This window comes from Cryptococcus neoformans, chromosome 1, assembly GCF_000149385.1.
Source record: "Cryptococcus neoformans var. neoformans B-3501A chromosome 1, whole genome shotgun sequence".
Taxonomy (NCBI): Eukaryota; Fungi; Basidiomycota; class Tremellomycetes; order Tremellales; family Cryptococcaceae; genus Cryptococcus; species Cryptococcus deneoformans.
The window spans coordinates 105,606-132,500 of record NC_009177.1 but is presented as its reverse complement, the minus strand read 5'-3'; the positions used below and the strand labels follow the sequence as shown (position 1 = coordinate 132,500).

Genomic DNA, 26,895 nt, shown 5'->3' with positions numbered 1-26,895 from the left:
CGAATTGTAAACACTTTTCAACAACTTCTTTTCGTCTTCCAACTGCTTTGCCTTTCACTCACCCACAGGAAAACCCCCGAACACTACCAAATATGGCCGCTCCCCAAGCTACTCTCGGCGCCGATCTCGAGCCCCCTGCGACTGACTTGATCACCCTTACCAGGCATATCTTGTCCCAACAATATGCTTTGGGTGAGAGCGCTACTGGTGACCTTACCATGCTTCTGATCGCTATCCAGGTGCGTTGATGCTTCTGCTTTGTCACTCTTTCATGCAAATTCTTTTTCTCGTGAGTATGAGCTGACGACTCCTTCGTCTCATTTTTTTCCTTGACGTCAATGTCTCGTTTAAATGTCCCGTTTAAACCCCACTACAGGTTACTTCCAAATACATCGCTTCTAATGTTCGAAAAGCTCGTCTGATCAACCTCGTTGGTCTTGCCGGTGCTTCCAACGTCCAGGGTGAGGATCAGAAGAAGCTGGATGTGCTTTCAAATGACATCATGGTCAATGCTTTGAGCGCCAGTGGAAAGTGCTCCGTCATGGTTAGTGAGGAGGTTGACGAAGCTATCATTGTTAGTGGAATCAAGGGAACCTAGTGAGTCTAATCCTGTTCGCTAGATTATGAGCCGTTATTGACTTTTTATTTAGCTGTGTCGTCTTTGACCCTCTTGACGGCTCTAGCAACATTGACGCTGGTGTTAATGTCGGTACCATTTTCGGCGTCTACAAGGTGGTGCGTAATTTCCCTTTCTTAACAAGCAATGAAATGCTAAAACCTACTGCAGCAAGAGGGCTCTAGGGGTACCGTTGAGGACGTTCTTCGTCCCGGTAGGGAAATGGTTGCTGCTGGTTATACCATGTACGGTTCTTCATGTAACCTTGTCTTGTCCACCGGCAACGGCGTCGACGGTTTCACCCTCGATGAGGTCAGTAAATCTATAGTTTTCGACCTGGGGGGTTGTTGCTGACATTTCCTCAATAGTCCCTCGGAGAATTTATCCTCACCCACCCTGCTATCAAGATCCCCTCTCGAGGCAAGATCTACTCCTTCAACGAAGGAAACTCTTTGCACTTCTACCCCCCTACCAACGACTACCTTAACAGCATCAAGTATCCCGAGAACGGCAAGCCTTACTCTGCGAGGTACATTGGTTCCATGGTTGCCGATGTTCACCGAACGTTATTGTACGGCGGTATCTTTGGGTACCCTGATGACAAGAAGAGCAAGGATGGTAAACTGAGAATGCTTTACGAAGCCTTCCCCATGTCTTTCCTCACTGAACAGGCTGGTGGTGTTGCCACTACCGGTTCTCAACGTATTCTCGACATTGTCCCCACGTCTATTCACGGTCGATGCCCAGTCTTCTTGGGCAGTAAGGAGGATGTCGAGGACTTGAAGAAGTTCTATGTCAATTACAAGGACGACTCTAGGAAGTGGTAAGATGTGAAAAGTATACCTTTTGGCTGTTATAGATGATTTGCCGTAACGTGTGCGATGGAGGTTCACGCGAGAATAGAGCATAGGAAAAAGTAAGTAGTTGGAATGGAGTTGTAATTGGTCAACTTCATGCATTTTCTCTAGCTGTAGTTGCTTAAATGTGCTGTACCGTTTGCAAAACAACTTTTACAATTGCGACAGGGTGGCCGAACGCCATGCGTATCGAAACAAAAGGGGGAGAACTCGAGAACCGAGGGTTACAGAATTGCGATAAAGGAGCAAACGAAGGCAGCCGCGCGGACTCCTCGTACCTTGGATCAGATTTCAACGCCCAGTTCTCATGCCGGACATACTCCTTAATTGCACTGATAAATAAAAGAGCTCCAGCGGTTTCGATGATTGCATAGGCTGGTAATAAAAAATGCACATCGGGCATAGTTGGAATGAGTATATGTCAATACACGCAGTCACGACACCGTGACATCCCCCAAACACTCCCACTCCCGTCCAATTACGCCTTCATCTTCACCTTCAGAAATCAGAACTCTCGCGCCTCCCAGTACTCCGAGTCCCTCTTCAAATCCAACAAATTTCCATTGCCACTGCACACTCGTCTCCCAATACTTCTTTGCTACTTTTTCGCTTTCCCTCTCTTTCTTTTCTGATCCACCAGCAGACAGTGGTTGTAGCCCAAGATTCTCAAATTTGGGAGTAAGAGGCGGGAAATCGGGGAAGATGAGCGAAGATCCGATGTGGTAAATTTGCACAGGGCCTGCGCTTTTATCTAGAGATGCGGAAGGTTTGTAATCGGGGTTGGGTACGACACTGGCTATAGGGGGAAAAGACGCCCTAGATTCCTTCTCCTCCTGGTCGTCATCAGGGGCGGTCTGTATCTTTTTGAAAAAAGCGCTCGTAAAAGGGTTCGGCCCAATCATGCTGCCCACTGCAGATTTCAACTCTGCTCTCAAAGGAGTGGTAGATCTGCTTATTCCGGAGATACCAGCGATTGATGTTGATGCCGTTGAAGTGGTTGTGAATGGCGACAATGGGCGGCCGGCGGAGGATAATGCCGGTGAAGCGGGAGTGGAAGTGCGGGAGGGTGGAGAGAGCATCATCTGAGGATTGCCTTGCTGTGACTGTCTACTGTGGTCTGTTTCCGATTGCGCACCATCTACAAGAGGCGGTTCGACTGGTGTTAAGTACTGTATACCTAATCGTGGTAGTGTAGGCACTGCTTGTTCTTCTGAGGAATCCTGGATAGGGGCTGCCGATCGCACCGCAAGATTGAGTGTGAGATACCACTCAGACTGCAAAGGGACTTTTCGCGAACCATTTAAAGTCAAATCGAATGCCCACTTTGGTGAAGGAGATGGTAGCGGACGGTGTCGCGGGGAAGGTATTGAATCGGGATTGGGGCTAAGCCCTCGCCGAGGTGTGGCGAGTGTCCCAGAGCCAGTGTCAAGAGCTGTTGGCCCTTTGCTGGGAGTGGGCGGGGCTGCACTCAGTGTTCGGGTGGGTGTGGGATGAGGTTGAGTGATTGAAGGAAGCCGGGGAGCAGGGGCACGACGATTGAGCATAGAAGTAAGGAGTTTACCAGGGGTATGATAAGGACCCGAAATCCATTCAACCAATAGTCTTCCAAGAGGGAGCACTGCGCCCGCAGGATATGTTGGTGGGAATATAGACTTGCCTTGTTTCGCACCTTCGTCGTCATTTGATGGAGACGAATCAACCACAAACAGATACTGCCTCGTGCCCCCTACTATCAGTTCCTCGCCGTCCATCTCCGAGCCTCCTATTTTGTTCACCTTCAATCCTTCTACTGGTTCCAGCGATATCCCAGATATGAGCATACTTTCGAGGGATGTGTTCTGCATGAACACTTCGAGGTAAGTCTGTTCGCGCAGAGAAAGCGAAAGTGTTGAATTAGGATGGGAGGGTATCTGAACCCGAGTCTTGATTCCCAGAGGTGTTATAATCTATCGATATATAGTCAGTTTATGCATCCAGTTCATCCCGACAAACCAACCTACGTTGAACTTGAAGAACCTTTGAAATGTCTTTCGCCCATCCAGTGTCTCCCAAGCTACGCTCACAATCACGACACCCAAACCTAGGTCCTTCATCTCACTCTCCACCCCCAGTTCAACCATTTCGCCAAACTTGAGTTCTGGTAACTGACTTTCCTGCCCTTCTTGAAGCGGTTGTTCGCTGGAAGTGTCGGATATTTGACCATGTATGGCCTCACCCAATCGCACTCGACCTGACGCAGATTGGACCTCCACCATCATCCTTACTCCATGCACGCCATACCGCTGCCGATGGACATTCTCGAGGCCTACTCTAAGGTCGAGTTTGGAACCTAACGGGATCGAGCCGAAGGGTGGTGGGTAGTTGGGCGTGGGCGAAAAGTTGAATCCTGCGGGAGGCGGAGGCGGCGGGAGAGGAATAGGTGGGATGGAAGCTGATGCATCGGGGTTTGATGTTGGAATGAGAGTCAAGGGGGATATATGTAAGCTTAAAACCCATGTCAGCACAAAGGGCACTTAATCATATCAACAGAACCTCCACGAACACCTTGAGAGTGAGCGGAGCCGTTTCCATCTTTTGTCAGACCTTGATGATGGAGATTGCAATTGTAGGCGATAGACAAGTTGGTCTTCAATGGCGAAAAGAATGGCGATAGTGAATTGTAAACGGTTATAAAACAATGTTACGTCTCGGACCACACAACTTTCGTCACCGTCATGAACGACGGAAGGTATTTAGCCCTACGCGAGTGAAGTAAGCGGGTAAGCGATGATGTGGAGGTGGTTGCTTTTATTTGTTTGTTGTTCACTTCGGGCTTGTTCCTACCATCCATATATCTTCGTACAACTATATCCTCATCGATGGATACATGCACATCGTGACAAACGGGTACTTTCCGCATTGGATGGTATTACATTTCGTACTGTCGACTGAAACTACGATATCTTTTTTAGGCTATACATAACTCTCGCAATGATGTTATATCAATGTCAATTACAATTTGAAGTTCACCTTTGCAACCTCCCTACTCTGCCTCTCAAGAACATCAAAGGCCCTCTCAAGCTCAGGGTCACTTCTCATCTCGCCAACTTCAACTACGGAATCGTCCCCAGAGTGACCAGAAGTGGCAATAGGGTCTTCGGGAATGTTAAGCTCGCCCTCCGGGGTAAGAAGAGGGATGTTGACATGAGGGGCAAGGTGTTTAATGAGGGATTCGAGGGCGGCAATTCGAATCCTGTCGGTTTGCTGGCCCTGTGCATTGAGGCTGTAAGACAATGCGTTCGATGACTTATAGCTAATCAACTTACGAGAACAAGGTCCTTGATAATGATGTCTTTTTCCTGGCATTGCTTGAGGACGACCTGCAAATGAGCCGACTCGGCCTCAAGCCTCTTCATGTGTTCTTCACGCCTTCGTCGGAAAGCTTGCTGAGCGCGCTTGTTCTGCTCGGCTCGAGAAAGCTTTTCATTGCTGCTGTAGCTTCGTGAGCTTCATCGATGTGATAAGGTTGACTAGTTCTGGACTTACATTGGAGGCTCAGGAGGAGGAGCTGGCCTAGGCTCGTGAACGGAGGCCAAAGTTGGGTCAATCTCATGTGTGCCCTGTTGAGGCTTAGGTTCCTGAACTTCCTGGGCCTGGAGAGTCTCTCCGGTAACGCCTTCAAGAGCCATCCTGCTCAACTCAGTGAGAGAGCTCAGATCCTGGCCTGCAGGAATCTGGACTTCACCCTGGACGCCGGCACTAGCCCTTTGGGACCCGGCAGGAGAGGCAGATCTACCAGCATTGGAACCAACGAGATGAGGGGCATCTTCAGACTTGCGAGTGCGTCTCTTTTTACTTTGAGAATTCTCCATGTCAGCCCAGCCGGCACGTTGGTGAGGGAGCTTTCTCCTCTTCCCACCCATCTCACCCCGGTCTCCATAGTCAACGGCCGCAGCTACAGCAGCTTGGTCGATGGCTCCAGGCAATGGAGGGAGGGCAGGCGGAACGTAATGGGCAAGAGCTGTGTTCGCCAAACGATTAAGACTGGAAGGGATAGGGATGGACGGATTAGGAGGAGACGGGCTACGTTGGCTGTGGCCGTGGGATGGCTGCGCATGGTAGTGGTTGATGTCATTGGCATAGTCGCCGTGCGATTGGAGATAGTCAATCAACCCATGGTTGTCTGCTTCGTGGGCAGGGCCGTCATGATACAAAAGAGACGCGATGGAGTTGGCAGCAGCAGGGTTCGTGGCTGACGCTGAGGAAGTTTGAGCAGACTCCATTGTCGTGAGCGCGGGGCGGGGGCGGGTGGGATGGGAAGATAAACAAACACAGTTATGTAATATATTTCACGGAAAGAGTACGTAAAGAGTAAAACATACGTAATTAGCGCCGGAATTAGGAGATACAGCAGGGTGTGCGGCGAGTGGCGGTGTGGCACCTCTTTCTCCGCACCTCCACTTTGACTTCGGCCGTCGGTACCATCCTGACTCTTCGTATCAAGCTCCGACTATGCCATCATATAGCATCATCACACATATATCAGGTATAGTCAGCAACAAGTATGTAGGTGTATGCAGTACTTTCGCCTCTTGTCTCAACTCGATTCATATCACTGAATATCCCGCTCACGCATCAATCTAAACGCCACAATGCCGCGCTCCGCCGACGACCCCATCGTTCAAGCTGAACAGAATTTCTACAATTCCTCTATGTACAATGCTATGGGTGCAGCTCAGATGAGCTTTCAGCCTATCAACCGAATCCACCAGCATCTTTGTGGCTTACACATCTACGCCCATGATACCAAGCGAGGAGTGAAGGCACATCACTTTTGCACACATCTCAGACATGATTTACACCAGTGTGTAATCTATGACAGCGACCAGCCCGACGCGAGGCTTATCGGAATCGAGTACCTGATTCCTGAAGATGCGTTTATCGCACTACCAACGGATGAGAAGAAGGTATAGTCTTTGATGTGTGAACTAATGAAGGAAGCGCTTTGAGTGCTGATGAGTTTTTTCGCTTTCCACAGTACTGGCATTCCCATAGATATGAAGTCGACTCTGGCATGCTCATGCTGGGGACCAAATCACTCGTTCCTAGTATGTCCCGCTCTATCCTTACTTTTGTCGCTCTATTTTAACAACGTTTGAAGTAATCATTTACTAACATTGTACCAACAGACGCTGTCAGCGACATTGCTGAACGCCCCGCCATGCTCGAGCTTCATCGCATGTACGGCAAAACCACGCATACCTGGCAATTCGACCTTCACCCTGACCTACCCCTCGGTCCTCCCCAGCTCATGATGGCTTACACAGACGACTCCCAGGTCGATCGTCAGCTGCTAAAGGAGAGAGATGAAGCATTGGGTGTATCGACTGAAGCAAAGCGGAAAGTGAGGAAGGGCTATTTGAAAAAGGAGGATTTGGAGAGGCCTCCGGCGGAAGGAGCCGATCCTTGTTGGAACGGGAAGCTGGGACAATGGGAGTATGTTGAGAAGGAGAAGGAGTAAAAGGAGCAAATGGAAGACCAACATCTGTTAAGTTATTGCTCGGCTGCAGCTGTATCATCTTAATTGTTGTGCTTGACTAGGAGTTGTCTGCAAGCGAAATAGGGATATATTGTTTTTTTTGGGGATATTTGAAAGAGAAAAAAGAATGTATTTTATGATTGAGCAAAAAGCGGTTTGTACAGGGGCTACATGTTTTCAATCGTTTTGATTGCTGCAGTCCCATATTCAGACTTGTGCAGCAGCGTTAGGAGCAGCTCTCCCAAGAACTCCCCCACCCTAGATATGCGATAAGCTGAACGGTTGAGCGAACGTAAATTGTGCCTCACCAGTCCCACCGTGAACGGTAGCATCTTAAACCAGTCTTCCAAGGCAACCACTCAATCCTGCAAACGTTGATCAGATATGACTGTTGTCAAGGAGATGTAAGAAACATTTATTGAAGGCTTACAGTCCAAAATGTCTCAGAGCCTCGCATCCCTGAGAAGTCAAGGAATATGCACATATAACAGCTGAAGCGATTGAACAAATAAGCAGGCCTGGATGATTTTGTCAGCTAGCATTACCAAATGTGGTAGTAATGAAATCAACCCTACCGGTCCCCATCATGGTAAATGCGCTGTCCACCAGCCCAGGGGAACTGTTACGGGTAACCTTACTTCGGGATGTCGTCTTTTTTAAGTTTGTTGTTTTGCCCTTTGCCTTTGTGGGTTTTCTTTTAGGGTGTGATTTTGGAGAGAATAAGCCCAAGAAAGGGTTAGGCAATATTACCCAACGCAGTATCAAGTACGCCAGGCATGAGAAGACTAATGTGGTTGCTCCTAGGACGAATGCTATCTATTGTTGGAAGGCAGAGTCAGTGAGATGTACAACTATATGGTTAATATGCAGGAAAAAGCCGAGACATACAATGTACTGAGCATTTTGGGCAAACCAAACGACAGAGGAGACCACCGGAGGCATGTGGACATCGCCTGTCTATCAGGTTCGGGGCGAGTGTGACAAGACCCGTATAAAGGCAAGACCCTTGTAGTGGTGGGGAGTGTGCGCGGCCTCTGTGGCAATTGTACGTTTCTGCTTGAGAAATAAGACTGAATGGCTTGATGTTTACAATCGACCGACCTCGCGACAATGTTTGTTCTCAACAACAGTGGCATACATCGGTAATCGGCGCTGATTGTGCCTGAGATAGAACGGTCCGGATGGATGCAGTGGATCGGTGAATGATGACGACGAGAGGAACGGCACTGCATATTTATCGTTTATCCCTTCCATTCCCTTCCCAAGGAAGGGCGTTAGCGACCTTAATCCAAAAGCCAATAGTTTTTTTGTATATACATACCTCAAATACCTACTAAAACTACAAGTTTCTACCCGTCGCTATCGGTTGCTCAACATCCTCGACTAATCTACACGCTTCCCCCTGCACCTAAATATCCTTCTCGCCCATAACACCGTCGTTGCATCTCCGGCTATTGTGCTTTCTTCTTCAAATCGTTACCCAATGTGCCTCTCTTGTTACGATCGTTGTAAAGAACCACGCCAAGCGCGATTAGTCCTATAATCAGTATGTTGGCTAGAAGACGAGGACGGTCAGCGACCCATTTTCAATAAGAAATTGAGTAGGTGGGAGGAGCTTCCGCAAATAGAGGCTGAGGAAGAGCTTATACTCACAGATCACAAAGTGTACCGAAGCTCCCACAAACTCGGCTATGCTTTCCAAGACATTCCACACCAGGGACACTACGCCGTGCACAAAAGCATACACCACGTTGAAGAATGACTGGAAAACAGCGAAGATGCTTTGGAAAATGCCCTGGAAAGCTATCAGGTGAGTCATCATCACAAAGATAATAATGTGAAGATGGTCGTCTTACCTGGACAGTGTGGTAAAGGCCTTCAAAAAGGTTCGTCATCTTGTGTCTTTTGAGTGATTACAGTAGTAGAATAATTAATTCAGTAAGTTTGAAGCTGTCGCTATTATTAGGATGGCCTGTTCAAAGAGCAAGTGGCAAGGACAATTGATTTATTTTTCTGCATGCGCTAGCTACCTACTTATATACTTTTCCGGGCGTTATACTCCATCGTCGCTGGAGGACAACATGATGATGGGGGAGTGAACAACGATGACGTCGTAGACCACAAATGAAGCGGGAGGCCAGGAGCCAAACAAAAGATCGAGCCCCCATTAAATTACGTAACAAAAGCAATGTGAGTCAAATCTCCGCTATTATCCGTAGACGCGTTTAGCTGTGGCACTTCCACCCAGCAAGCCGCAAGTCAAGGAAGTTGTAGTGGAAAACAACGCGCATTACAAAATCGCCACCGCGTTTCTAATTCGACATTCTCATTCATTAGATTTATTTGGGATCTTAACCTGTCGGTTCACGCATGGTGTTCAGTAATACTTTTCACCTTTTCTCGATTCGACATCCATCTATCGGCGGCGGAACCCTTCCATCCACCACGGATATCTGCATCGCGCTATACTTCTGTACGGTATGAAGTAAGAAGAAAACCGAGAACAGCCCCTATACACACTCGAATTTCCCCAAAAGTGCGACGTCTGCCTTTGTCGCCACATCACTAAACAAGGGCAGAAGCCATGTACCCCGACGCTGGTCCTTCTAGACCAGCACCGTATCCAGCAAAGCCGCTCGTAGGCACGACTGGCCGGTCCCCCAGGTCGGGCCCATCGAGACGGGATGATTTTGAACGGGATAGAGACAGAGAAGGATATGTGCGTGTTACTTTTCCTCGTTAGTAATCCCGTTGGTTCCTGACATACCGCACGCTCTGCAGAGTGCAACAACACGACCTTATCCGATACCACCGTGGTCCAGTAGACTACCGCCTCGTCAACCCGTCCGTCCTTACCAATCCGGCCCAAGCATTGGTTCTCGGCCACGTAGTTTTAGCCCTTCGCCACCTCGAAGATCGTACGATCGTGACTGGGAACGAGATAGAGATCGTGAACGTGCTCGAGACCGTGAACGTGATTGGGAAAGAGACAGGGATAGATCTTACGACGTTCGTGATCGTCTTGCTTTGGATCCCGGATGGCGGTCGGGAACCAGTATTGCGGGAGATTTGGATAATCAGCCACCTCGAAGACCTGGCGGGTTTTCTTCTGTACCGTCCCGCGGGCCAGATAGGGAGGGCTGGGGTCGAGAAGATCGGCGCTGGATTGGAGACCGACGAGATGACCGGGACCGCTACGAACCATCACCTCGTGGACCTCCTCGGCCGATAACATCATCCATGCCCCATTCATATCCTTCCGAAAGGCCGAGATCCCCTCCTTCGGCTCCTCGAGGTCCGAGGTCAGTGACAGCTCAACCACTGGCCTCTCCATATCCTTCCCGGATACCTCCAGGGCCCAAGTCTCAAGGCGCTCCGATGTGGAATGATAGGGACAGAGAATCTGGGCCTCGACGTACCTCCGGACCCAACGGTTTACCAAGTCTTAATCTTGCCGCTGCACAATCCCTCTCCGCGCAACCCTCTCCAACCATCTCCAAGTTTTCCCCTACTACTACCTACATACCAAATGCCCCTAATTCTGCGAGGGGCTCGAATAGTCCCATCGACTCCAGACGCACAAGAGATGTGGAAAGGCCTCAGAGCTTACCTCCAGGCTCAATAGTACCAAGTTTACCGCCAGTCAACACGGAGATCGAACCGAAACCTGCTCCGGAATCGCAAGATTTAGAGGAAGGCGAAGTGGTATCTCCTGTACAAACGGCTCGTAATCCCTCATGGAATTACCCTGAAGAACGTCGACGCGCGTGGACTCCACCTAGAGATCGAGATAGAGAGCATTGGGAGCGCGAAAGGGAGAGGGAAAGGGAGTGGTTACGAGAAAGGGATAGAGGCAGAGTTGATAGGGATTTAGACAGGAGACGACCTAGTCCTGCTTTGAGCTCTTGGTCGAACAAAAGAACTGAAGAAAGTCGTCAAGTAAGGCCACGGCGAAGTCCATCTAACCCTCCACGCGATCCTATTCGTCCTATTTCTCCTGTGCAACGGTCAAAGCAGCCTACGCATGTGCCGGTTGAGGACGGTGAATTGAGGTTATCGGAAGCGGCTATCACGTCTGATAAGCGAATTGAGGAGCTAAAAAGGGATCCTGAACGGACAGATCATCCAGCTACGCCTTCTGTTCCTCCACCCCCATCACTACCTGACGCCGACGATGGGATGCCTGATAGCACCCCGGTGAAGGAAGAAAAAGAAGCTAGTCCTGTTGAACACCCTGCCATTAATCCAGTGCGTGATACGACAACGGAGACTGGGTATTCCGCATTACCTGTCCAACCTACGGCCGATACATTGAACGATGTTACAATGAAAAGTCCTGTGATCGAAACAGTCGATGCGCAGGCAAACGGCATGCTTCAAGAGACTATCACAACGGATATTATCATGACTAGTCATGACACAAAAGATGTCTCTATGGATCCTGCTTCGCCTCTCGGCCCGCCCCCTCTTGAAAATGGGTCTGAAGTTTCTGTCGAAAGGCAAACTTCACCGATTCTTGATGCCGTCGCTCCATCTCAACTAACATCTCCTTCACTTCCAAAAGCAGAGAAAGTTATAGAGTCTGTCGATGCCAATATGGCGAACAACGTAAGTTTATGTCCTGGCAGATCTAGCTTTTGTCTAATATCTTTGAAAGGGTGCTGTTCCGGAACCCACCGAACCATTTTCAGGCAAGCAAACCGACACGGTTCCCCAGCTCTCTCCTCACTCTACTATTGCCGAACGACGATCTGTCAAACTCCCTCCAAACATTCCTTTAAATCGCAAAGAATCCTTTCCTCGTAAAGACTCCATGCTTTCTGGCCAATCTACCGACGTTGAGAATGATGTCGAACTTAGAACTGCCGTCTCTGAAATTGACACACTTGTGCTTGAGGACGGCGAGGAGCAAGATGAATTGGGAGCTGAAAAGGCCCGGGAGTTGAACCTTATCGCAAGTGTCAAGGCGGCGCAGGCAAGGCATGTCCACTTGCAAGAGTTCCCCATTCTTGCATGGAACATGGCTGCGGCCCCGGAGGAGTCTTCAAGGGTTACGGTCATGGATGATGAAGGGCGAGAGCGGATGTTGAAGGAGTTTACCCGTCCTTTGAAGCGTGAAGAAGCTATCCGAGCCAAATTTGTCAGATTTGTTGTCGCGCATGAAAAGGTCAAGACGAAAAATACTATCACACGGCTCAAGGACAGCTATCTTTCCATCAACAAAAAATGGAAGGACCATTGTTCATTCCTCGACGAGCTCATGAAGGAACGCGGACCTCCTCCTCCTGAACTTTACGCTATGCCCGGTGCAATACACCCCGTCGTCACGCCTGGTGCTGTTGCCCCAACCACCCCTGCTGTTGAGGAAATTTTCAACTCTCGTTCAAACCGTCGTCGTGGCTTGGGCGGTGATATCGTTGCTACCGATGCCGAGTTCGAAGAAATCTTGGCTGGGCTTGCCGACAATGCTCTCAAGGATCCGAATCTCAGAGCTTCAAAAACTGCCGCTGTTATCCCCGATATGATTGTTGGCCAGGAGAGGAATTTGCAATACGACAACGATAATGACCTCGTAACAGATCCCCTTTCTTTCTATGACAATATTGGTGTCGCCGAACCTATATGGACATCGGAAGAACGAGCTATCTTCGTCAAACGTTACTTGGCGTACCCAAAGCAGTTTGGAAGAATTGCCGATGGAATTCCTAACAAGACAGCTGGTGAATGTGTGCTTTATTACTACAGAACCAAGAAAGAGATGGATTACAAGGGCATGTTGGCGCATAAGCGAGGTGGTGGAAAGAGGAAATTGGCATTGAAAAAGGGTGCGAAGAGCTCGGCGTTGATGCAAGATTTGACGAGGGCAAAGCCAACAGTGTCCAAAGATGATGCGGCTGTTGCCACGCCTGCTAAAGGTAGAGAACAGTCGGTGGTGCTTCCAGCTGGCGGTAAGCGAGGAAGAGGGGAAGGCGGAGGACCCGGTAGGAAAAAAAGAGTATCGCAATCGGTTGCAGTGCCTCAAACGCCAACTCCGCAGAATGAGGAGGAAGAAGAAGGTCACATGGATTCGGCATCAACGTCAAGGGCCGGTAGCGAAGTTCCTTCAGTTTCTAGCACTAAAGCCAAGATGCGTATGACTGTCAAGACTGCCAAACGACCCCGAGTCAGCTCAATTCCCGAACTTTCTACACCAACTCAGAACCCTCCGGCTCAACCTGACACAACTGCCTTAACACCCGCGACTGAAGTTCCTGAGCACCCTTCTTTGACCAACACAACGGAACTCGCTGCCGCTGCTCTCGCCTCTCTCGCAGATGTTGCAACCTCTGCCGCTCAAGCTGAATTGCTCCCACCCGTCCGGCGTGCTGGTAAACGACGCAAGATCGCTGGTGAACCGGGTCCCATTGTCGATCCCAACGCTCCTCCTGCCATCACCGTTGCTGGAGCACCGGAGAAGGAGAAACCCGCACGAAGATCTGCCACCAATTCTTACTGGTCTGTGGAGGAGAGGCGAAAAGTTAAGGAACTTGTCGTGTTGCATGGGATGGATGCCAAGTTGATTGCAGCGCAATTGAAGGGCAAGTCCGAAAGGCAGGTGGGGAATTTTTTGGAAGGTCATAGGACGGAATTGGAAGCTTTGGAAGGTGTTACTGGGACGACGGGAGTTGTTGAAGAAACGAAGGTGCAGACATCTGTGAGTAGATGATCATGCGTTCGTATTCGTGCGGGAAAGCGCTAATGTCAATAGACACCACTTGAGTCGCAAGCTCACCAACAAATTGATGCGCCTGTACAAGCTCGTCCAGAAATGTACAACAAGCCTCGCCAAAGCGGTGGACGTACAATATACGACGCCTTCCCTTCATTTATGTCTAGTCAAGATCGCTACGAGCCGCGCTTGGGTATGTTTCCTTCTTCTAACCCTGTCAGCACGCCTACTCCGGCTTCGCATGCCTCTCATATCGCTCAATCCGCACCAAAGTCTGCTCAAGGGAGTAACAGTCCTGTGAGGCCCATCTTTAGGGCGGGCGGTATGCGCATATCTGCTCTTTTGAATGATGAGCCTCCGACGGAAGCAGGTGAACAGGGTGAAATTGGGGTTGTGCCGGATTCTATAGATACCGCCTCAGATGTGACTATCGACGAACGCGAACTGGATGTCGTGACGGGACCTTCCCCGCGTTCGCTGCCTGCAGCGTCTGACATCCCCGCGGGTTACCCGTCTTACGAGCAGCGACATGATGAACGCCATTCGGCTCACGCTTCTCAATCCCCTTCGTTGCCTCACATGTCTCACTCGCCAAATGCTTGGAACGGTACTCGTCCTGAAGCTTCTCCTATCTATGGACATGCGCCTGCTGTGCCTGCGCCGACATTGGCTCATCGTGGATCATGGGAGTCTCACCCCCCACCGGGTCATATCTGCACCAGCAGTACGACTAGGTTTGAGACCCTCCCTCCTATTCGTTCCCAGCCTGCGACATATGATCGGTCACCTCTTGCACATGGCCATATTGGTCCATTGACACCACATGGTCACGATCGAGAGCAGTTTCATCAGCAGCAGCCGCAAGCACATGATGGCAGTCAAAGAGAGTGGGACGAGAGAAAATATGAGAAGACGGAAGGGTTTCAGTCTGCGACGTTACCACCGCTAAGAAATATGGAGCATGAAGGAGGGGCGCAAGGAGGGACTGGCGATGGAGTGGCAGATGATAGGAACGGTGATCAGGAGAGATAAAATTGAGGTAGCAAGAGAAATGAAGGGAAAAAGTGCAGCGATGAAGTCTAGTTCTATATAACAAGTATAGTATTGCTAGCAGTGTATCTAGCTATGTATAGGGTATATGGGTACTTTAGAGCATAGAATGAGAGTCGAGGCTATAGAAGAAAGATGGAGCAGTAATAAACGTGCAATCTGAAATCTGCGATGAGCAAAGAAGAACAAAATAACCTTGTCCCTGTTTTCCGGCTAACGGCAGTTCGCATCATGGAATTCGGACATTGACTGCTCCAATCAGCGATATGCAGGAGCCGAAATGCCTCGGAGTCTTTCTGGGTTACTTTTCTGTTTGTACACAAATCACCGACAGTTGTTATCCCAGCATCAACCTTTGTAGAAGCGAATCATCATCGCCCAAATCAGTAGCGAAGACCAGCCGTCTAAGGAGCAAACAACACTTAATCCTCTGGAAGACTGACTGTATAAAGTGAATAAATCAAAGACCTTTTTGAAAGCAATTCAACATACATCGACAATAGCAAAATGTCCACCACAGCCGACCAAGAAACACAGGTCATCACTGCAGATGGGATGGCCACTCCTGTTGGGAAGAGCAGCATTGGCAAGGGTAGGATCGCAGTCGATATGGATGATGTCCTCTGCCAGACAAACGCTACAATCGTTCGCAGTGAGTTCAATTTCGATCGGTTGATACTGAAAGTCCTCACGCCGAATCCCCAGTGCACAATGAACTCTTCGGGCTTGACCCACCTTTGACCCTTGACGACTTTGAGAATTACCTCTATTGGATGAATCGTGGTTGGGGGAACCCTGAGGAGACAGTGAGCATGGTGGTCAGTAGCTTCTGAGATATCAACAAAATCATTCGAACTGATATTCCGTATGCAGTCAAAACTCTATCAGAACGGACTTTACATGCGCGCTCCGCCTGTACCAGGTGCTAAAGAAGCCCTTCAAAAGCTTAAGGATATGGGCTACTGGTATGTTGAGCATGGAAAAGTGACAATCACTGGAACAATACTGACCTTTGTTTTAGTCTTATTATCATCACAGCTAGATCCGAGAGTCAGAGAGAAGGGACTGAAGAATGGATCATGGAGTATCTCCCTGATAGTGAGTATATACTCATCTGTCAACAGCAAGTTGTGCTGATCGTCCCAAGTTTTTGACGAGATCCACTTTACTGGTGCCTTTCAAGATCTTGAACCCACCAAGGAGGAACATGAAGGCCACGCAGCTCGAAAGGCTATCGTTTCTCACAAGAAGCGCAGTAAAGCTGAAGTGAGTATAACCCCCCTCATTGTCATAGCGGTACTGATTTGGCATCAATTCAGATCATCCACAATACTTCATCGTTGTTTCTCATTGACGATTCTGCGGAGAACGCCTACGACATTGCTACCTCATGCTACACCCACCCTCACGCTACCAAAGTCCTCCTTTTCGGCGCTTACCCCTGGAACGCTGTCGTCCGCTCCCCTGAATCGACCCTTCCCATCGAGAAAATGACCTATGTCGCCAAGAAGGAAAAGGGATTATTGGGCGAGAGTGAGAAACTAAGAAACGAGAAGATTCAAAAAGGATGGTTACCCGAAGGTGTCGTGCGAGTGAGTGGATGGAAAGAAGTAGTCAAATGGGTGGAAGCGTTTGATAAGAATGGAGGGGCGGGAGGAAACAGGATCAAGACTGCATAGAGTAACGTCATGATTTAACTAGACAATACATAGCTCCACAACTTCTGTTGTACCTATATCCATACTACAACTAGACGCATTACAGTATTTTGTGAATAATAACATACTTGCTGTGATCAGGCTCGAATGCCAACAGCATTGAGGACGGCAGGAGTTTCTTCTGGTTCCTTCCTGGGCCTTGTCCTGTTGGCAGGATCAAGCGTACCATCAGGTCGACGGGGAAGAGCGTTGTAGTAACCTGGACGCTCGACTGGAATACGATTCAAGTACTGCGGGAGACATGGCAGACGTCAGTTCATCTATTCTAATCTAACAGAAGCGGCAAAACCGAAAATGATGAGAAAGAAGCTCACAGGGAAATGGGTAGTGCCCTTACGCCCTTTAAATACTTCCACCTTCTTGGCAAGCTCGGCTGGAGACATCGAGTTACGAGGGCAATAGCATACATAGGTTACAAAGCGGGTTTGATCTCCTATGGGGGAAGCATTCCAGTGAATGGTCCGCGAATCCCATACTTACAAGAAGCGAGAAGTAAGCGAAGAATCAAGTGAACCGCCCAAAAGTCAATACTCACAAATGAGATCGCCCTTACCAGCACAAATCTTCACCTCTTCACACCCCTTGTTCTTATACCACTCGGTGTCCTCTAGCTTGTAGTTATAACCATTCTCCAATACCCCCACATCTTGGTCAGGCTTGAAGCCCCCCATCGAGTCAAAGTACTCTTGATGAATCTTGTGTGACCCTTTAAGTACGCACAGTCCTCCATCAGAAGGCCCATTAGCAGCGAGGTTTGCGATACCTTGGTATAGCTCGAAACGGTTGACGTTTCGTGGGTTCTGGTCAATATCTAACGTGATATCGAAGTCAATCAAGTGGATGAGGTCATGAAAGAGGGGAAGTTGACTGACGAGGCCACGGTGCAGTGGGCTTTATGTCCGTGCGGCCCGTTTGGTCATTAATAGGTAGGGAGGCGTTCATGCCGTCAAAAGATACGATCAAATCATCTGTATCCCAGATCTGCTCGAAGATCTTCCTAATACCAGGGTCCCTACATTACTACCGTGAGGATCACAGGGCTTTACCTTTGCACTTATGGAGCTTCACTTACGTTCGAATCTTCCACACGAAAGCTTCGTGGTTGACAGAATATCTGTTGTACAAGCCTCCACTTGGGACAGAAAGAAGAATCATCAGCACGACGCACCTCTGGACAATAACGTGCCCATCTGCGGGAGCAACTTACGTTGTGCTATAAGGTAAGTGTTCGGTGGTCCAAGTAGACCTGTCATCTCTCTTGAATCCATAGGGGAAGCTCTCCAGCCATTCCCAAGCTTCGCTGATAAACTCATCGCAACTTGACTCTGGAACAATGCCCGGAACTACGACATAACCGTCACGCTCGAGGTCGTTGAGAAAAGCCGGCCTAGTCATTGTTGTTATCGCTGATCGTAAAGATGGAAAGTTGGCTATGCGTTTCAAGAGGAGAAAGGTGAAAATTGGTGGTGTATTGAATAACAAAGTCGCTGAGAGTTCGACCTGATATTATTATATGGACCGGATAATAACAATATCCCCCACTCTGACCCACTTGGTCAATCAGATGAAAGTGGGGGAGATCTAAAAACCATTTCGCCGTTGGATTGTCATGTGCTTGACGATGTATTCCTCCGGGACGAGGCCGACATCGGTCGGCTATACTCTGAACGGCATCAACTGGTTATCCGTGTAAATGCCCAGGGTGGGGAGCAGGCTAGAAATGCTCACGACTCATCACAGCGCTCTAAGAAACAAGCAATTATGAGATAAGAGAGAAAGGTAGGTGGAGCCCCAGAAGCCGTCATTTGGGAGATAAGCTTATAGCTATACTGCTTACCCCATACCGCAGCTGGTATCTTTCTTCCGTCAACCGTCATTTTCAATCATCAGGAGACTTGTTATCATGAACTACACAAAGTTTACATAATTACTTCTCCCCCACTCTCTTTATACTGCTCCCCCACCTTGCATACAGACCGTTAGACCGTTAGAAACCGTAAGTGGGTTTAAGAAAGTCTGTTAATAAAGTTGTTTTTTTTTGTGGAGGAGTAAGCAAATAAAGCGCCCAGTACTTCTTCTGCCAGCCATGACCGATTGAGTAATGAACTGCCGTCTACCGCGTAAGATGGCGGAAAGTCACCTGCACCTGACTTCTCTCTTCTGGAAGAAGCCTATTCCCACCAGCGCCGAAAACTCTGAAGCCCGAAAAGCCAAATAATCTCAGGATATCATGTGCCTTATCGTGGGATAGATTATGGAGTGGGGGAGAGTGGGGGAAGACTCACAAACTGACCAAGGGACGAATAGCTTATGACCAGATGAGAAAAGATGTACAAATAGAGAGACTTTTACGCGACGAGCTTCCCCCCACCAGGTAATAGAAGATTATCCACCATTCTCTAACACCAGCTATCTATCATTCCAACAAGCAGTTGAGCTCATTCGCAATGGAGGACAAGACCGCTCCTGCCGTTCATAGCCTCGAGCCGGTAGGCTCTCACTCATCATTCGACAAGAAGGAGGTTCATGTCGAGCTCGAAACCACTCAGAAACAGGGAGAGGCAACGTTCTATGAGACCATCTCTGCTTCTCCTCTTAATCCGTGGTCGAAAACTAGTTTCCAGCTCTATGGGATCTTACTTGTGGCTGCATTGAATGCCACTGCTTCTGGCTTTGATGGGGTAAGTTAACGTGGAGGAATCTCATGCAGAGGAAGGGGCTGATACCAATGGGTGATGGTACAGTCTATCTTCAGTTCTATCAATGCCATGTCACAGTACTCTGAGTACTTCCATCACGAAGAACTGGGCAGCTCCACTGGAATGTAAGTGTCTCCACCTGAGCCTTGCTCAAATCGTTTTTTGCTCATCAGTCCTATTACTCTAGCATATTCATGATCTATACTATCGGTAATATGATCGGTTCCCTTTTCACAGGACCTATCTGTGACCACTTTGGCAGACGGGCAGGTATGGGTTCAGGCGCTATCATCATTATGGCGGCCGCCATCATCCTCACTGCTGCAAAGAATGATTCTTATTTGCTCGGTGGTCGATTCTTGCTGGGATTTGGTATCTCTATCGGTACTAGCTCAGCACCTACTTATGCCCTTGAGCTTGCTCCCCCTCAATGGAGGGCTCGAATCGTTGGCTTCTATAACACTTGTAAAGCACCCGCCTTTCTTCTAGGGATTAAAGAACGACGAGCTGATAATCTATGCAGTCTTCTACGCTGGTTCCATTCTCTCCACTGGTGTGGCTTACGCTTCCAACAAATCTAGCGGCGAGCTAGCTTTCCGTCTTCCCCTTGGCCTTCAGCTAATCCCTCCAACATGTATCCTTGCGGGTCTCGCTTTCGTCCCCGAGTCACCACGTTGGCTCACTGCTAGAGGCAAAACAGACCAGGCGGCGGAGATCTTAGCGAAATATCATGGAGGCGGTGATATCAATCATCCTGTAGTCCAGATGGAATTGAGAGAGTTTGAAGAGGGTATTCAAGTAAAAAAAGCACAATCTTGGTGGAACTATTATGATCTGTGAGTATGGGCAACTTTGTAGAATAATACGGGCACTGATCAGCTTGTAGTGTCGATACTCATAACCAGCGATGGAGGTTTCTTATGATGGCGTGCATGTCCTTCTTCGCACAGCTCTCCGGTGTAAGTCTGGGCCTAATCTACACGTCCCAACAGCTATTAACCACTACGATTCAGAACTCTGTCCTTACGTACTACCTCCCCTCAATGTACACCAAACTCGGCATCACATCCACCGACCGTCGTCTCCTCCTGACGTTCGCCAACTCGATTGTTTCTTGTACCGGCGCCGTTTTTGGCTCGGCCACCAACGACATGATTGGCCGCCGTACTAAGCTTTGGGTGGGATCCATCGTACTTGCCTGCTTGTTTGCTGCTGTGACAGGCTTTTCGAGCCAGTTCGAGGGCGGAGCCGATAATGTGGATGCGCCCATGAGCAATGCTGGTGTGGCGTTTATCTTCTTGTTTGGATGTGCCTATAGCTTTGTGTACACTCCCCTGACAGCCACATACTGTGCAGAGGTGTTGGCTAACCATACCAGAGCAAAGGGAATGGGAGTGGTGAGTCCAATACGAAAAAGCTGTTCGACCATCAGTGCTAATGAATTTACTGCGACAGCATGTGATCATGAGCAATTGTGCCAATCTGTACAACACTTATGTTACAGCTATCGCTCTTGAAGCAATTGGATGGAAGTATTACCTGGTCTTTGTGGCGCTTAACTTAGTATATGGTAAGTTCTAATTACCGCCGTTCCCTGCCATGCGTTTGAAAAGCTGACATGCCTTTGAAGCGGCCGTTTGGTTCATCTTGGGTGTCGAAACTCGTGGTCGAACACTCGAGGAACTCAATTCGGTCTTTGATGCCAAGTGGCCTCCAAAAGAGGCGCTGAAAAAGGCCACTCTGGTGAAGGCGGAGGGTCGTCTAGAACAGCTTTGAGTGGGCAAAACTGTTCGTAGGCAGAATGTTTGATCGTGTACTGGAGAACATGGCGGTGTACAAAGTTGTTTTGCTATAGAGCTGGCGGGTCCTCAGGGTACTGGCAATTGTATACGAATCATAATAAAGGGGCTACTGTACGAGTCTTCTGTTAGATGCAATAATATGTGATGAACGAAGAAAACACCGCAAACCGCAAAAGTAATTCGGTTTGAGTCGGATTTGACAGAGAAAGCGGAAGGGCTGGTTATCCGGCAAATCCAACCGGCAAATCAACAGCCGGACGTCCACGCCAAAAGGCTGGAGACGCAATGAAAAACAGATACTTTTTATATTAACGGAACAGCTTCTTTTCAATCAAGGAGAGTTCTTTCAGCTCATCAGGCAAACGATAAGACGGTTCGAAGGCAATTCACTTATCGCTAGTCCCGAGGGAAAGGCTATTTTGACACTTGAATAAGAAGGGGAAGAGCAAATAATCTCAGGCACAAATCACCTCGTATTCTCGTCTGTAACGTCTGTCAGCATGTCTCGGTTCAAGATTTCAGGTGCACTGTGGGACAGTATCCACCACTACTCGTCTTTCCCACAGACTGGAGGTGCGTCCTCATCCCATTTGGCCGTTTGAAGCGGTATCATATTGACAAATCTCCACAGTTTCCCTCCAACAAATGATTCATTTCGGCCATAACCCCACACCTGGTACACTCCTCAAAGCTTCTCAGTTTCTTTCTGAAGAACTGCCTATCAGATTATCACATAGGGTGGTAGAACTCAACGCTTTACCAGATGGACTCGCCAAGATGCCTAGTATCAACAAGGTGAAGGAGTGGTATGCTCAGAGCTTTGAGGTATGTCCGAGTTAATCCGAAGGCATGGCGGAAGGAACTGTTTAGCGTGGAAAACGGTATGCTTCTAAATCAAGATCCCCGAAATTGTCGGGCGGTAGATGAAGTGACTCGTAGATGGTCTTGACGAAATCTGGGAGACATGAGGACACGGGGACAGTTGTCGGCGTCAGCGAATGATGTGCAGATCGGTGGCTGATGATTCTCATGTGGAGTAGGAGCTTGTGACATTTCCAAAACCTAGATTCAAACCAGAACTTGAAGGTATACTTAATGTCCCAAATTCAGAGTGAGCCCAGCAATTTCCGCTTCCCACTTATCTCCCTGACAGTTCTACCTGAAACAGCCGAACAAAACTAGCTTTCCCCAGCTCCACTCCTAACCCTTCTCTGGACCCACTTATGGACGAAGGCCCAGTCGGTTCCGGTCTTCTGGTCGAGAGACATAACCAGGGAAACGGGAACGGGAATGGGAATGGGAATATAAGCGGGAATGGAAATGGCAACGGAAACGGCAACGGGCAGAGGTTACGGATACCCATGGAACGTCGGTACTATTCACCGCCACCTGCAACTCTCGTCTACCCACCGGAAGTACATGAGTACAACGAAAGGTTTACTCATTTACTTGAGAATATCAAGAAAAGACACGACCCAACTGTCACTACCGTTGCTCAAGGTGTATTGGAGTGGAAGAGGAAGCGAAAGACCGGGAGGATAGGAGTACCGATTCAGGAGTGGTTGGATAGGTTCTACATGAGCCGAATTGGTATTCGATTTTTGATAGGGCAGCGTGAGTCTATGACAATGCCTCGAGAAAAACGTGATCGAGTTGAAAACATTAAAGGATGAAGCTGATCTTGGAACCTATAGACGTTGCGCTCAACACTTTACAACCTCATCCTGATTATGTAGGGATAATTTGCACTCGAGCCAACGTGCATGATATATGTCATGAAGCAATTGGTAAGTCTAACCCAGTACATTCGTTATTCATTTAACTCATCTTGACATCCACTCAGAAAACGCCCGATATGTCTGTGAAGAGCATTACGGCCTCTTCAAAGGCCCGCCTATCCAGCTTCTTTGCCCTAAAGACCTCACATTTCCATATGTGCCCGGGCACCTCTCCCACATCTGCTTTGAACTCTTGAAAAACTCCCTTCGTGCGGTTGTAGAGCGTTTTGGAGTGGAGAACGAGGAAGCTTTCCCCCCGATCAAGGTAGTTGTAGTTGAGGGTAGGGAGGATATCACCATCAAGATTTCGGATGAAGGTGGGGGGATTCCCAGGAGTGCGATTCCCATGATCTGGACGTGAGTCGGAATCTATTTACTGTCCATGTGGAGGCAAAGAGTCAGGTCGACTGATCTGGAGCAGGTACCTCTATACTACAATGAGTGACGAAGGTTTAGAAGCGACCATTGAACAGTCAGATTTCAAAGCCCCCATGGCTGGTTTCGGGTACGTTGCCCTTTTTGTGCTCTTGCCCATCAACACAATAACTGACAATGACTCCTCGGTAGCTACGGGCTTCCCCTCGCAAGGCTGGTACATACTTTTTCCAAGATTACTCTCAAGGCTGATATGCTAACTACCGCACAGTACGCTAGATTCTTTGGTGGCGATCTCAGATTGATCTCTATGGACGGGTACGGGACGGACGTGTATATTTCTCTCAACAAGTTGTCCTCTAGGTAAGCATATTCCAGCATCAGCTGTAGCTGAAGAATGATGTCTAATGGTTATTCAGTTGTGAACCTTTGCAATAGCATGGAAATTGAAACATAGCATATGACATCCACTCACATCAGCAGCAGATGGCAGTCCGTGTATGAAGAAGGTACAAAATGTAACATAATCACGATCTGTAGTCGTAGGGCCTCGCAAATTGCACTTTGTACGGTACAATGCATTGGAAAAACGTCTTGAAAACATTACAGTCCGCATCACCTCCGGCCATACACCCTTGAGCGCCAGATAAAACGTGGTCTATTCACTCTACTTCTTCTTCTTCTCTTTCTCCTCTTCTTCCGCGTCCTTCTTCGCCTTGGCCACATCCTCTGCCTTGATACCGGCTGCTTCAGCTCGAGCTTCGTTGGCCTTTTCAGCAGGAGACTTGGCGTCTTCGATATCTTGTTGAGCGTTTTGGATGCGGTTTTCAACTGAGTAACGGGATCATTAATAAGGAGAATTAAAATCAGAGCGAACGGCAGGGAACGTACTAAGATCATGCAAAGCCAACACCGTCCTGATCATCGAGCTCAAGAACACTACTAAACTCTGATCATTCACGCCCATCCTGAATGCCTTACCCAGCTCCACATCTCCTCCAAGTTGAGGCAAGAGACCAATTATCTCCTGCAACTGATACACCACCTGGTGGTTAATTGGCATCTTCCCGCTACGTACCGCTTCGAGGTACTCTCCAATTTCATGCAGACGAGCGTGCAGACCACGAAGTGATTGGAGTTGGGACGCGACACGGGTAGAAAGGGATTGCGTGGTGAGTAAAGAAGATGACGGGGCGGATGACGAAGAGGAGATGTCTCTCAAAAGATGTTCCACACCAATCTCTTCGGCTTCTTCGGCTTCTATAGAGGTTGAGACATGGGTAAATGTTCGTTGAGTGGCAGTCCCGTCATCCTTGATCTCTTCAACTGCAAAGTAGGCGTCAGTGGGGATACCAGTGTCACCTCGGCCACCAGAAGTTCGAACATCAACAATGACCATAACAGGTCGAGGGCAGAAACGTTTGAAGAGTTCAGTGATCTCGAGGTCGGATGAGCGAAGACGGGGACCAGTGTGGTAGAATCCTATAGGGCGCTCCTTGGCTTTCGGTGATATGAGCCATCCGATCCGCACGAGGATAATGAGGATAGACCTACCGTTGACTTTTCTGAACATTCTCCACATTTCCTCAACATAATCCAAATCTAAGAAGAATGTCTTGGGATCACGCTCATCTTCTTCAAATGGAATCGCAAAACTGTTAGTAAAGGTCATCGTTTTGTCAGCTCCTGTTTAATGTCTCTCCGACCCATTAGAACCTGATTCAGCTCATGACTGACCTGTTCGCAACGTTGATGGAAGTCCCATTATCTTGTCCTAACAGCACACCCAGCACTCGCTTGTTCTTCGACAAGGGCACTCGGGCAGCGTGATCAACCACAGACAGAAGAACTAAAGGGTGTATAACGCTAGAACATCATAAGTTAGTCTGGTGTTCAAATTATCTAGTGAACGATGTGGTTGACGTACACATTGACGCCGCTAAGTTCTGTGACCTATGATATTTCCGCATCAATATTGCTCATTCAATTCGCATTCGGCAATTATAAGCTCACCTGTGCCGTTGTTAAGCCGGGCATGTTGATAGGAATTGAATTGAAGATTGAAGATGAATTCGAGATGGTACTTTTGGATACACCTTGTCGAGTTCAGTAAGAGCTCCGTCCAGAACGCTGACGCGAGTGACACACGAAATTAAATGTGCACCCCATTTACGTAACCTCCACCCTCTAAACCCCCCTCACTACTACCTATGGTCATGACATATGATACTGCACGCCGCCGGCTACCTCTATTGTCTTTCGCAACTATATTTCCGTTTTCCATCTTCACTTAAAGTCTCAAACATGTCAGATCCTCTAAATGCTGCTAGCCTTTTGGGCCTTCTTCCAACGTTACTACCTCAGGGAACAACATCGCCCTTGCCGCTCTCCACCGACGCCATTGCGGCCTTGGTACACGCAATCCATACCGCCCTTCAATTCCGCCTAATCTCGCCTGCGCCTCAGCCAGTAGATGATAACTCCAAGTTAGAACAACCAAGGTCTGGTGGCGATAACGATGATGCCATGTCTGAAGTTACAGCGGTCGAGCAGGAGGACAATTCACAACCGCCCATTGGACGACTTGCCGAAGGGTGGAACAGTCGAGGTGAAGATTCCTACTCATTCCAGTACCGGCATGATCAAAGTGCTATGAATTTTAGGGTCAGAGTAGGGAAAATGGGCAACAGAGTTCAGATCGACGCTATGGCTGAGGTGAGTGTTAGCGCACTGAACGTGTCAAGAAAGCAGTGGCATCAAGGTCCGGATGCTTATGCCTGTGTCGTTTGAAAGGATGGTGAACCACATAATCTGTCTGTTGTCAGATCTGAATTAGTAGATTCCGGGCTGTTCCCAATCCCGAGCTCGGCCACTGCTTCATCAGCTTCTAACCAAGAATCACCAGATGCTTCTGCTACTGCAGTCGGGTTTAAATCAATGAACGAGTAAGCGAATTTTTCTTGCAGTTGATCTCTGACCAAAAGCTGACCGAGGGCCTTTTCAGCGTCAAGACATTCGTTGAAAAGTATAGTCGCGACGTCATCTCAAGACTGTTGCCCGGGCTCTCAATTCCAGGGTACAGCCAGGTATCCGGCTCTGATCCTCGTGGTCCTCCTCCGGCTGGAGCGCCACAAGGGAGCGAACCATCTCCTGCGCGTCCTTCGGTCCCAAGGACTGGTGACCCACTTCTGGACAATATAAACAACATCAACCCATCCGGCCGGAACCCAGCTTCTCTCGGACACCGCGACCTCGATCCTCTTGCGTCCCTCCGTCCACCTGGATCGTTCAATCCTAACAGAGATGGCGGTGGGATGCTGATGGATTTTAACCATCCCATGTTTGATTCTCGCCGTGGTCGAGGTTTGGGCGACCCGGATCTTGATGGGCCGGGTGGTTCAGTCCAGCCTCCAGGATCGAGGTGGGATCCTGTAGGCCCCTCTCCTGATGGAGTGGGCGGTGGAGGGATCTTCCCTGGAGTAGGCGGCAATCCCCTTGGGGGTGTGGGGAGAGGTGATAGGGATAGGTGGGGAGATGAGATGCCTCCTCCTGGGGAGTTTGGGCCTGATCTGGGAAGATTTGGAGGCGGTAATGGAATTGGTGGGCCGTTGGGTGGGGGTCGTGGGGGGGGAAGGTTCGGTGGTGGTGGTGGATTCGGGGGCGGAGGTGGTTTTGGAGGCAATATGTACATGTAAACCTGTAATCAGAGGGTAGAGAGCATCGAGTGCTGTAAAAAAGACATCACATATCAAAAACTTGTATGCAACATACTA

The 26,895-nt window shown here is 48.8% G+C and overlaps 13 protein-coding genes across 14 annotated transcripts; 7 read left to right on the top strand and 6 right to left on the bottom strand.

Moving 5' to 3' along the window:
• Positions 1–92: 92 nt before the first annotated feature.
• Positions 93–1,443, top strand: CNBA0460 (hypothetical protein; the record flags this gene model as incomplete). The annotated part of the gene is made up of 5 exons (XM_772950.1): positions 93–239; positions 377–597; positions 651–735; positions 788–928; positions 985–1,443. The coding sequence occupies 5 exons, from the start codon at positions 93–95 to the stop codon at positions 1,441–1,443; spliced, it is 1,053 nt and encodes a 350-aa protein (XP_778043.1).
• Positions 1,444–1,907: 464 nt separating this feature from the next.
• Positions 1,908–4,044, bottom strand: CNBA0450 (hypothetical protein; the record flags this gene model as incomplete). The annotated part of the gene is made up of 3 exons (XM_772949.1): positions 1,908–3,419; positions 3,474–3,957; positions 4,016–4,044. 3 exons carry the CDS (start codon positions 4,042–4,044, stop codon positions 1,908–1,910), a joined length of 2,025 nt encoding a protein of 674 aa, XP_778042.1.
• Positions 4,045–4,464: 420 nt separating this feature from the next.
• CNBA0440 (hypothetical protein) lies at positions 4,465–5,735 on the bottom strand (the record flags this gene model as incomplete). Its single annotated transcript, XM_772948.1, has 3 exons — positions 4,465–4,722; positions 4,779–4,944; positions 4,999–5,735. 3 exons carry the CDS (start codon positions 5,733–5,735, stop codon positions 4,465–4,467), a joined length of 1,161 nt encoding a protein of 386 aa, XP_778041.1.
• A 369-nt stretch (positions 5,736–6,104) lies between these two features.
• On the top strand, positions 6,105–6,973 carry CNBA0430 (hypothetical protein; the record flags this gene model as incomplete). The annotated part of the gene is made up of 3 exons (XM_772947.1): positions 6,105–6,419; positions 6,491–6,560; positions 6,642–6,973. The coding sequence occupies 3 exons, from the start codon at positions 6,105–6,107 to the stop codon at positions 6,971–6,973; spliced, it is 717 nt and encodes a 238-aa protein (XP_778040.1).
• A 185-nt stretch (positions 6,974–7,158) lies between these two features.
• On the bottom strand, positions 7,159–7,933 carry CNBA0420 (hypothetical protein; the record flags this gene model as incomplete). Its single annotated transcript, XM_772946.1, has 5 exons — positions 7,159–7,249; positions 7,300–7,356; positions 7,422–7,509; positions 7,567–7,807; positions 7,880–7,933. The coding sequence occupies 5 exons, from the start codon at positions 7,931–7,933 to the stop codon at positions 7,159–7,161; spliced, it is 531 nt and encodes a 176-aa protein (XP_778039.1).
• A 509-nt stretch (positions 7,934–8,442) lies between these two features.
• On the bottom strand, positions 8,443–8,886 carry CNBA0410 (hypothetical protein; the record flags this gene model as incomplete). Its single annotated transcript, XM_772945.1, has 3 exons — positions 8,443–8,546; positions 8,645–8,786; positions 8,848–8,886. The coding sequence occupies 3 exons, from the start codon at positions 8,884–8,886 to the stop codon at positions 8,443–8,445; spliced, it is 285 nt and encodes a 94-aa protein (XP_778038.1).
• A 689-nt stretch (positions 8,887–9,575) lies between these two features.
• CNBA0400 (hypothetical protein) lies at positions 9,576–14,732 on the top strand (the record flags this gene model as incomplete). The annotated part of the gene is made up of 6 exons (XM_772944.1): positions 9,576–9,710; positions 9,773–10,930; positions 11,009–11,599; positions 11,649–12,131; positions 12,192–13,685; positions 13,740–14,732. The coding sequence occupies 6 exons, from the start codon at positions 9,576–9,578 to the stop codon at positions 14,730–14,732; spliced, it is 4,854 nt and encodes a 1,617-aa protein (XP_778037.1).
• A 525-nt stretch (positions 14,733–15,257) lies between these two features.
• Positions 15,258–16,429, top strand: CNBA0390 (hypothetical protein; the record flags this gene model as incomplete). Its single annotated transcript, XM_772943.1, has 6 exons — positions 15,258–15,402; positions 15,456–15,568; positions 15,624–15,715; positions 15,772–15,848; positions 15,898–16,016; positions 16,070–16,429. 6 exons carry the CDS (start codon positions 15,258–15,260, stop codon positions 16,427–16,429), a joined length of 906 nt encoding a protein of 301 aa, XP_778036.1.
• Positions 16,430–16,545: 116 nt separating this feature from the next.
• On the bottom strand, positions 16,546–17,863 carry CNBA0380 (hypothetical protein; the record flags this gene model as incomplete). The annotated part of the gene is made up of 6 exons (XM_772942.1): positions 16,546–16,698; positions 16,783–16,943; positions 17,004–17,279; positions 17,341–17,480; positions 17,541–17,600; positions 17,676–17,863. 6 exons carry the CDS (start codon positions 17,861–17,863, stop codon positions 16,546–16,548), a joined length of 978 nt encoding a protein of 325 aa, XP_778035.1.
• A 1,052-nt stretch (positions 17,864–18,915) lies between these two features.
• On the top strand, positions 18,916–20,943 carry CNBA0370 (hypothetical protein; the record flags this gene model as incomplete). The annotated part of the gene is made up of 7 exons (XM_772941.1): positions 18,916–19,149; positions 19,246–19,292; positions 19,355–19,632; positions 19,691–20,003; positions 20,054–20,564; positions 20,623–20,737; positions 20,798–20,943. The coding sequence occupies 7 exons, from the start codon at positions 18,916–18,918 to the stop codon at positions 20,941–20,943; spliced, it is 1,644 nt and encodes a 547-aa protein (XP_778034.1).
• A 526-nt stretch (positions 20,944–21,469) lies between these two features.
• Positions 21,470–23,560, top strand: CNBA0360 (hypothetical protein; the record flags this gene model as incomplete). 2 transcript variants are annotated; one of them, XM_772940.1, is made up of 10 exons in its annotated part: positions 21,470–21,542; positions 21,601–21,794; positions 22,010–22,080; positions 22,138–22,583; positions 22,664–22,756; positions 22,813–23,104; positions 23,169–23,252; positions 23,315–23,339; positions 23,394–23,485; positions 23,542–23,560. In XM_772940.1, 10 exons carry the CDS (start codon positions 21,470–21,472, stop codon positions 23,558–23,560), a joined length of 1,389 nt encoding a protein of 462 aa, XP_778033.1. The 2 variants fall into 2 exon arrangements, with proteins under 2 accessions (XP_778033.1, XP_778032.1); XM_772939.1 differs by lacking the exons at positions 21,470–21,542; positions 21,601–21,794 and adding an exon at positions 21,909–21,953.
• A 229-nt stretch (positions 23,561–23,789) lies between these two features.
• CNBA0350 (hypothetical protein) lies at positions 23,790–25,159 on the bottom strand (the record flags this gene model as incomplete). The annotated part of the gene is made up of 6 exons (XM_772938.1): positions 23,790–23,953; positions 24,014–24,622; positions 24,677–24,777; positions 24,860–24,988; positions 25,050–25,075; positions 25,136–25,159. 6 exons carry the CDS (start codon positions 25,157–25,159, stop codon positions 23,790–23,792), a joined length of 1,053 nt encoding a protein of 350 aa, XP_778031.1.
• Positions 25,160–25,426: 267 nt separating this feature from the next.
• CNBA0340 (hypothetical protein) lies at positions 25,427–26,817 on the top strand (the record flags this gene model as incomplete). The annotated part of the gene is made up of 3 exons (XM_772937.1): positions 25,427–25,837; positions 25,916–26,067; positions 26,127–26,817. 3 exons carry the CDS (start codon positions 25,427–25,429, stop codon positions 26,815–26,817), a joined length of 1,254 nt encoding a protein of 417 aa, XP_778030.1.
• Positions 26,818–26,895: the final 78 nt, after the last annotated feature.